Source organism: Calonectris borealis, chromosome 18 (assembly GCF_964195595.1).
Source record: "Calonectris borealis chromosome 18, bCalBor7.hap1.2, whole genome shotgun sequence".
Taxonomy (NCBI): Eukaryota; Metazoa; Chordata; class Aves; order Procellariiformes; family Procellariidae; genus Calonectris; species Calonectris borealis.
The window spans coordinates 7,772,670-7,782,661 of NC_134329.1; the positions used below are offsets into that span (position 1 = coordinate 7,772,670).

The window sequence follows — 9,992 nt, forward strand, 5'->3', positions numbered from 1 at the left end:
AAACGCAGGAAGGTTCCTTTCCATGGACAGGGCAATGAAGCTGTTGAACAGATTTATATGACCACAGGAAGCTGATTTGTCAGTCTTTTAAAATGTATTTTGCATGCCCAATAATCTCTAACTTCACTACCCAGTCGTTTCATCTGCAACCAGAAGTGAGCGCTGCATGTGGATAGCCTCTGCTTAAAACCTAGGTGAACTGCCCTTTCTTTCCTGGCCCAAATGGGATTTTAAAACTTGGCAAGTTAATCTGCTTCCCAAAAGGAGAAGTATCTTGTGCCTCATCTCTTTAAAAAGCTGTGGCTCAAGTTCTGAGCCCCTGGGAGAAATAACTTGAGTTGCAGCTGAGGTGAAGGAAACTTTCTGTGGAGTTACTTGGGTGCCACTGAAGGAAAGCAGTCGTCGTTCTGAAGAGGGTGACTAGATGAGGGCTCCTGGCCGGTGTGTCGCATCGGATGCTTCCCCCTTGGCGGGTGAACGTTATCAGTTACGTTACCTGGCTCCGGTGCCCCTGCCTCGGTGTAGGCGATGGGAGAGGGGCTGGTGTTCTCCATACTCTCCGTACACAACAGCTAATACAGACTTCAGTTGCGTGCGTGTACAGGGAAAGGTGGATAACAAAGCTGTTTTTGGGGGGAAGTGGGGTGTTGCAGGATGAACTGTAGTTGTCACCCAAGACATGGGAAAGGAGGACTGCAGTTTCAGGGTATTTTCAAACATGCTCCTGTCCTGCAGTGAGACTTGTTGCTGTGTCTGTCTGCAAGTCCATGCAGCCTATGCCAGGCACTGTTCTGGGGTTTTTTGAGTTAGCTCATGCAAGAGGGATGTGAGAAATACCACTTGTTCTCCAAAAATCTCTTCTGGAACAGACTTCCTGTGTTTCTTGTACAGAAATGGTTCTGTGTGAACTAGTGTTGCAGGATGCTGACCTGTCCTGTTTTCATGCGTCTTGGTTTGGTGCACTGAAATAACTAATAAGCTCGTTCCTTTCGTGGATAATCTTTTAAGTGAAGTCCGCTCTACCTGTGTAAAATGACTTCTTTAAATGTTTGTATTATGAAAGAAACATTTGCTATTTCTTTGCTTCCTACCATTCAGGTCTTTTAAATGTAGTTATCCTCACCATCTTACTGGGTCTGGCAATAGTTTTGAAGTTTGTTCACTGGTCAGTTCTTGAAAATAGGCTCTTCAAGTGCATCTTTGGACGATGACCAACGATGACCACCATTGGCAGCATTGAAATTCCTACCAGGGAAAATACGAAATTACATTATATGGTTTTTGCATATACCCTTGTAGCTGGGAGTTCTGCTTGATTTCTGCTGCTCTGACCTCTTTTGATTTCAGCTCCTTCTGTGGGTTTGGTGGCTACTACTTGTTCACCTCTCAGAAAAATGGGTTGCACTTTTGTAGAGTTGAATTCAGTAATTCAATCCATCTGATATTTTTGCTCACTTCATTACTGAATTACTTATCTTCACTGTGTATCCCTGCAAGGTTAGTGCAGTTAAATATTACATGTTAGGAAACAACATGATGAAAAAGATGCTGAAGTGAAGCAGGTTAGCCCAGGGAGTATTTCTTGGGGAGAGGAACATAAGGCATAAAGGGTGAGAAAAACAATGTATTTCTGCTGGACTGAGCTGAGGTTTCTTGCAGCAAGGAGATACACAGAGCTGTTTTGTCCTTTCCTAGAGCTTTCTCAACACTTTCTTGGATACTAGGTGGCCATTTGGAAAATCTCCAAAGTACTGACAATGGGGGAAAATGTTGGATAATTGGTGATTTTTTTTTTTTCCCCACCTCCTGTCTTATCTTGTTTGCTATTTGATATGTGTAGTGAGCTGCTTTGATGAACAGGCAAAAATTCTTGAAAAACGTCACAGTAAAAGTGCTTTAGTTATGGCTAAGCAGGTGAATTTCTCATGACTGTTTTGCAAGACTTCTTTCACAGGCTTGCTGATCTCATAGATTTCATTGATTTGTCAGGAAGTATTAATTGCACTAGCTAAACATGGAAAACATTTCTAGAGTTGAAGTTTGAACTCTGGGTTTGAACTAACAAAGATCTGTGCACGTGTTTCAGACTTGCTGCCACTTGTCCTGAACCCTTCTTGATTTGTATGCAGTGTCTGTACAGGATTTAGATAAGTGTCCCCGTAACATTTTTTGAAAGACGCTTTTAATATTACTATTAAAACATAATTTGCAGCAGCATCTGAACTAGTTTTAACCAAACTTGTAGAGCTTATTAGAGTAATTTGTTAAAGACAAAATGGGAGAGAAGAGAAGCTAGGCAAATAAAAATTCTTCAATGTAAAAAAATCTGGTGCTTTAAATGCAAAGCTATGGATAAAAGATATTAGAAGGCTATGAGAGAGCTGCTACTATGACAAGAACTTGATCCTCCCTCCTGCTTCTGTATCTGTTCTTTAGGGTACTATTCCTCGGTTTAATTGGTTTCTTAAGAGAGAAATTCTTCATTGTGAAGTTTTATTGTATAATATATCTGCTTCAGAATAACTTAGTTTATTATTCTCTCGGCTATAAAGAATGAAAGATGAATTGCACAAATGGTTTAAGGGAGTACCACATTATTTCGGGGGCTCTTAACAAGTAATGTGGCAGGATGTGGGAAGCCTTGAATATCTTACAACTTGGAATTAATTTTCATATACATTTTAAAACCTCTTTTGAATGGAGTTGAAGTTAATTTGTAGTCAGGTGTGCCAGCTCTGCGGCTGAGGCAGTGGGATGAGAGCTGAGGAAGATTTCTGGTAGCATGCCCTTTGGCAAACAAGTCAATCCCTCTATGCATTTATTTCTATTACTTTGACGGAGATAATAACTTCTGGCCCTCTTCAGAGTGTTGTATAATAATGAGGTTGAGAAATTTTCCTACTGTAGGAAACCGTAAACTTCATACTGTAAAAATGATGGGTGTTTCCATGGATAATTTTCAAGTAGTCCTTGTAAGAAGGAGCGGTGGTTGAAAGTCAAATAGAAGCATGGTTGAGATGCTGCTGCAAAATAAATTTTCATAGTGATATGAAAAAAAAGACTTTTCTTGCATTTGAAAGAGTAACGAAGTGCTGTGGCAGAAGGTACTGGTAGTTTTGCCAGTGTGCGTAGAAAATACCGAGGTGTTTTCAAAACCCCTCTCAATCAGAAACGCTCATAGTGTATCAGTATGCTTGTACGCTCAGGCCTAAGTACATTTACATGCTTATGCCTAAGTATGTTAGGATCAACTTAAACTGCAAGAATTTAGGGATACAAATGGGTGTGATGTTCATCTGCGTTAATAGCCTGAAACTGTAGTGCACATCACTGTTGGACCATTTGCTCAGTGAAGATTTAATAGAGCTTTCAAGACAGCAGGGTGGGATTAAGTTAAATGTGGTAGGCAGTTATTTTATAAAGGAGAGACCTTCATAGTGGCCTGTACAGGGGAGAAGAATCTCAATTAGCCAAAAAAAGATACTGTCTGTATGTATTATAGTGAGTTTGAATATTTTAGAACTAGTATTTGTAAGCTTTATAGCAAAACAAACTGGAGGAAAACAAGTACTTGCACAGGGTAGTAGTGTGTTAGGACTGGTTAATAGAGTACAGTGGGGTTGCTGTCCTTTTGAGACTTGCTTTTGCTGAATAGTATTGTGCTTTCAGATGCAGCTACATTTTTGTCCGTTTTCTCCACCCATCTTGTCTTTCATCCTTTATATACACTCAGGCAGTTCTGTGTACTCATGTACTTGGAGCCCAGCACAGTGAAACTCTGCATAAGCTGCAGCAAAGAGTTACTTGCAAAAGAGAGGTAACACACCTCACCAGCCGTGACTACACAGGGCAGGTGGTTGCAGCGTCACAGTTGCACTCCAGGCTTCTCCCTGTGCCCTGCTTTTCAGGTTTGTTTGCTGGGGCAAGAAAACACCACCAGAAAACCCATCACTTCTAAAGGGATGCTGCAGACAGGCACTTCATTGGCCATCAAGTTCTCATGTAATACAAACCCCATTACAAAAAGCTGTAACCCGATAGATAGTAAGCAGTAATTAATTTAAAAAAAGGTACCAGAACCAATAAGGAACAGTTGCAGGGAACAGATTCAGGAGCAGGTTGATAGTTTGCTTTGACTGTCTGTCTCTTAGCACTATTGTCAGCAAAACTAGCCTCAGTCTTGACAAGCTGTAGTATTGGAGAGAGTAGTGCGCGTTGTCACATGCAGAAGTGTAGTTGCAAACTGTGGACTGGTTGTTGCACAAGTTCTAAAAGCAATAGGGGGGAATAGGCAAAGCATCTTCATTTTCTTAGGGTCTTGCTTTCTGGTTGCTTGCTTTGTGTTTAAAGGAAGACTTGCTATCGTTATGGCTTTTCATACTTTCTTAGATTCCCTCAGAAGTAAAAAAAAACCAAACAAGCAAACAAACAAAAAACAAACAAACCAAAAAAAAACCCCAAAACCCCCAACAAAACAAAAAAACCCACAAAACCAAAAACGATTTTGTGTGGCCCGTTTTGAGGCAGAACAGGGCAGGACTCCTCAAGGAGGGACTTGTTGATATTAGTTTGTTGTTGGAGACTGGTATGGCTGTAGCAACAGATGTGGTTTCACTGGTGTGAAAGTTTTATGTTGTTAAGTTTTTTCCTTTTTTGGAATTTTGTACCTTATTTGCTACTGTTTCAAGGAATTAAGAATTTCATAGCAGTGTTGAGAAGCTCACAGAATGGTGGTGATCCAGAAAACACCCCTCCCTTGAGAGGAGAGGAAAGAAAGATTCGTTATTTTAGTGCAAGATACTGACTTCAGCAAAAATTTGATGTTCAAGCAGCCTCAGTTTTCTCAGCTGTTATGTATATACTGTGTGTCCCTATAGCTCTTAAGCATACATGCAGTGTATATACTTTACACTGACTGTACTGTGAGCAATTTCCAGAAGAGTAGCATGGTGAGGTTAGCCAGGTATAAGGCCAAAGAATTTTTTGGATGGTGGAAATAAAAATGGCTTGTAACACCTTTGAAAAGTATATTTTAGGAAAAACTAAATTGTATGAAAATTATAAATTTGATATTTTAAACTGGTCTGTTTGACAAAACAAAAGATGAAGTACTGCTTTTTTATATGTAGTATCTGTTACATTGTCAAACTAGGGAAGATGAACTGTCTAATTATGGTTATTTATAGACTTTCCTGCAAAACCAAACTACACAAAAGCAAGGTAAGATACTCAGCTATTTGCAAGATAAATATTTTTTTTTAGAAGGGGGAGGGAATATGTTTGCAGTATGTTTGAGATATAGCGAAATCTTCGAGTGCACATGGTGACTTGATGAGATGCATGTTCTGTATCTGCTGTTAAATATTCTTCTTTTTCATCCTAGTTTCCACTGGCTCACTTGCTCAGCAGTATGCCCACCCTAATGCTACCCTGCATCCGCATCCTCCGCATCCTCAGCCTTCTGCCACACCAACTGGCCAGCAGCAAAGCCAACATGCTGGAAGCCACCCTGCTCCTAGCCCCGTGCAGGTAACAGAACTCAAGGGAGTGAATGTCTTTAAATTGTATTTAACACGCTCTGCTGGAAGGTGTCGCATCAGTCTGATGCTTGACATCGATACATTGATTTCTTTGAGAAGAAGAATGGTAAGATGGAGCAGTTGCCCAAGAGAACTGCATGTGGCAGCCCTCTGTTTTCTGGAAGGAACGAAGTAGAGCTATATAACTTAATTTTTCTCTGCTTGCAGTGGCTAGAACTCAAAGGTGGTAGGCTTGTGACATAGTTTGTTAAATAAGCTAGAGGGAAACTTGGGGCAGTCCCTTTTCCTTAGTAAGAACCAATATCGGAGTCCAACCATTCATTTCTCCCTCTTCACGGGGGACGAGGTACAGCTTGTTTCCGTGTTACGATTAAGGAAGGATGATAATTTTGTCAGAGCTTTAATATAAGTGGGGTTACAACTGGAAGTAGCAGATAAATGCTGAGAAGCATTTGATTGTATTTCATCAAAGACAAGCAGCTGAAAACAAAATAGGCCTCATGCTAGTGCTGCATGCCTTAGTTACCTACTGGTAATAACTTTGGGCTGCTAAGTGCAACTGTGAAGTATATCCAGCCCCGCGGTTGCAGGCTCTCCTTGTTTTCACCTGTCAGTCTAGGTTCCATTTTCCAGGCTCCCATGACTTTGTAGTGCAAGGAGAAAATGAGCCTGGTGGCATTGAAATGAGTTTCCTCATGACCAGAGGTGTGGTGATCCTTAGATTTGCCGCTTAAAAGATTCACTATCGAGAGCAGTTTTGCAAACCTTTACAGAATAAATGTGTCTCGCTTCTAGACCATAACCTAAATGATCTTTTATCCTTTGTTGCAGCATCATCAGCACCAGGCTGCTCAGGCACTCCACCTGGCAAACCCGCAACAGCAGTCGGCAATTTACCACGCAGGTCTAGCTCCAACCCCACCTTCCATGACGCCAGGCTCCAATACGCAGTCTCCACAAAATAGTTTTCCTACAGCACAACAAACAGTCTTCACCATTCATCCCTCCCATGTTCAACCTGCATATACCAATCCGCCACACATGGCCCATGTCCCCCAGGTAAACACAGTTTAACAACCTTCAAGACTAAATGTCTTAATGCCACAAAGTTAGGACAGTTGGGCCTGCTGAAGTGATTTCCATTCTGTCACCTCTCAGCACAGACTACCTGTTGTGTTATTTAGGTTTCTGTCTGTACATTGCCTTTATTTAGAATTTTACAAGATATTTGGACCTCAGCTTCCAACACCCAGTGCATCTACAACTGTAGTTTAATGAAGACATCTTAAGGTGGCACTGCTACTGAAAGAAATTGAGCTCTCTTCCCAGTTCCCGGCTCCCATCCTTGTCCTGCCCCACCATTCTGCTCACAGAACTGTTTGGCCATGCAGCAAACCAGACTGGGAACGTGATTCAGCTGAAGTGTGCCTCCCCTACCCCCATTTTAGGCTATTTCTCAGTCAAATCAGTTCACTACTCAGGTTCACTGCATGATCACAGGAAGAGCTGGCATACAGAAAGGTCGGAGGTGAGAGCTGAGTGGAGGAAGGCTGAATTGCTGCTTTTGGTGGCAGTTTTAGGCTCTGCATTGTAGTCAAATTTATACAAGTGCATCCAATAAAGGATATTACACAGGATTAGTAGGGAGTAGCAAGGCACTGCAGTGGGAGATAGGTGAGATTCAATTCAGATGACTGCAAGACAATCCTTGCTGAAAGAAAACTGCGTGTGTGTGTGTATGTGTCTGTGTGTGGTTCTAAATGAACTGCTTATGCAGGAGATCCCCGATGATTGTTGGGCAACTTGACAACAGTCCTTGGTTCAGGATCAGAAACCCACTTCTCTTAACTGCTCTCTTGCGGTCAACTCACTGAAAAAAGGATTTTGGGAAGGGAAGCACATGATTGATTAGTCAAGAGCTCTGCGTAAAGCAGCGTTACAAATATTTTCTGACGTTTACTGAATCCCATGGATTTAGTGTGCTTTGTCAACGAACGGACGAATAATCAGTAATTTGACTGCACAATTTCTTCTGCAGACCAAGAACTCGGTGTCTGGCTTATGCTTTCTCATACAGGTTAACAATAGTTTGGGATATCATGACTAACTGCAATTAGGGAGGTTAGTCTAATAGGTGTCCAGTCCCTTGCAGAATTCTGATAAAATCTTTGCTTTGGTCCCTGGAACAGTCAGTTAAGCCCATGAATTAATAGTTACTTAGGAATTGTTTTACTGATGTTGAGTTTTTAGCTTTTTAATTCCGTTAGGCTTTTAATTTCTCTGCTTTTGTACTGTGGGAGGATAAGGAGAGGATGTCCAAACTTGACTACTGCTGCGGCATCTTGCCGTGTCCTCCCAGGCTCTGGTTTCTGCCAGAAACAAGATACTTGCTCCGCTCTGGTGTGATGGCACTGGTGTGAATGCCTAGATTGTAGAGCTTCTTGAGGTGCCTTGCATGCAACCCTACGGAAGGGTCTTGCTGCAAGCGCCTGGGTTAGTGGCATGTTCAGTGCCGTGCCTTGAAACATGAAACATGTTTGTGTTAAGGTCAGCTTAAAGGTAAAACTGTACACGAATTGTGCTGTACACGTCATGGCCAGGCCCATGCCTGCGCTATAGGATGCGACCATTGCCTTCCTTTCTGTGTGCCAAGCACTTAATAAGCAAACCTCGCTAAAGCAAATCAGATGCAACTTCTAGTCAGAACTGACTGCTCAGTCAGGATTTTTTAGCAATCGCAGGCAAAGCCTGCCTTACTCTTGACTTTTACAGCAGTCTCTTCTGCTGTAGTTTTTTTAGGATGAAAACTACAATCTATAATCCATAATATTTACACCAAACTGAGTTTTCAAAATGAAGTAGTTCCCTCAAAAATCTCTGATGAAGGAATAACTACAGTTCTGTAAGAAATTTTAAATGCATGTAATTATTCCATTGTGGGGAAACTAATTGCTGGATTTAATAGTTTCTTAGCAGCCTCATTTCCAGCTTCTGAACACAATTCTGAAATACCGTGTAGTAGGAATTTCAGTTAGGCTAACACAGGGGATCAATTGAATTTCCCTTTAGGTTATCAGATGAATCTTGAGCTGTTAGATATCTCACTTGAGAAACAGTATTATAAAATTCATTACAGAGTACTGTCAGCTGCCATTTGCAAAGCGTTTGAGCCCCACAGCAGCAGATTTTTATCCAATGTGTGTATTGAATACAGCTGCTATATGAATAGCTGCTTTATAACGATGGCTGCTATAATAGCATGTTTGTCAGAGTAAAAATGGTGCTGATCCGAAAAGGTGTTTCTGTTTCACGGCCTTATCTTTTAAGCCTTTTTTAGAGCAAGAGTGAGATTTGAATTGCAGTTCCTGCCTTTAAAGGCTTCTTGAGTGCTACTAATACAGTGCAAGTCTGATAAAGAGTTTGAGGAATGTCTGTGATGAGTCAAGTAACCCTTTTGTCTTTAAGAAATAAAATTGTAGCCACTACCTGCTATCTGTCTTTACTGGCATGTGAAACTTGTGAGGCTGCGATTATTGCACCGTAGTGCTCTGTTAATGGGATATGGTAGAAGGACAAAGCAAACCGTAGATACAAATGCCTTTTTTTTTCCCCCTAAGAGAAACCCGCTGAGAGCTCTAAGAGTTCCTTAATGTTTTGTGCTTTTAAGAAACTAGTGTCTACTAGATTTTTAAACCAAAAAATTGATGACCTCTAGAGTCACGAATTGCTCTGAGCTAAAGAAGCCAACTGACAAGTTACTGAACTTGTTTGCCAGAAGGTGATCAGCAATAGTAAAGATTAATCTCCTTTTTCCGCTGAGACTTAACTATGATCGCTTAGATTACACAAGAACCTTAACTGTGATGAGCTTAACTGGAAACAGAACAAAGCTGACCTAACAGTATAAAGGGATGAAATCTCTCATCTCAGAATGACTGCTTAGATGAACGATAATGTGGGCACAGGTCACTGGAGAGAGTGGTTTCTAGGGCAGGGAGCCATGAAATAATGTGGAGTTGTGTAATGAGCAGCTGAGGAAGGGATGCCAGGCTCCCAGTGCGCGTGAAGTTCGTATCTGTACCCGGTGCATTCTCTGCATAGGAAGTGCTTTGATCTAGGTTACTAACAGTAATGTTTTGAAGATTTGTTGCTGAGGTTTGTTTTTTTTTTTTTAAATATCCCACTGTTTAATGCTGGCAGTTTCTCCCAGCGCTCACTGTCCAAATGGCTAAAATTGAGAATGTCAGAGCCAGCAGTAAGGATTTGAGCCCTTTTTTTTTTTTTTTAGTTATTTTTTTTGTGTTAAGATCTCTGACTTAATCCCTATAGCTAAACTAGTTAAAATGGAGTAAATCTCTGGATTTACTGGTACAGCTGGAGAAAACTTGATAGTCATGTGGCCAGGAGTGGTGCCTCCTTGTGACCATTATACTAAAGAGCTCTTTGTTTCAG

General features: G+C 41.2%; 1 protein-coding gene across 11 annotated transcripts in view; it reads left to right on the top strand.

Annotated features, from left to right (window-relative positions):
* ATXN2 (ataxin 2) overlaps positions 1-9,992 on the top strand; it is a 57,341-nt gene that overhangs the window by 40,667 nt on the left and 6,682 nt on the right. For all 11 annotated transcript variants that reach the window (XR_012676435.1, XM_075167640.1, XM_075167639.1 and 8 more), the window contains 2 exons: positions 5,384-5,529; positions 6,372-6,599. Coding sequence is in view for 10 of the 11 variants with exons in the window: in XM_075167640.1 (XP_075023741.1) it covers positions 5,384-5,529; positions 6,372-6,599 (374 nt within the window). In the remaining variant the exon portion in view is untranslated. The remainder of the gene's footprint in view (positions 1-5,383; positions 5,530-6,371; positions 6,600-9,992) is intronic.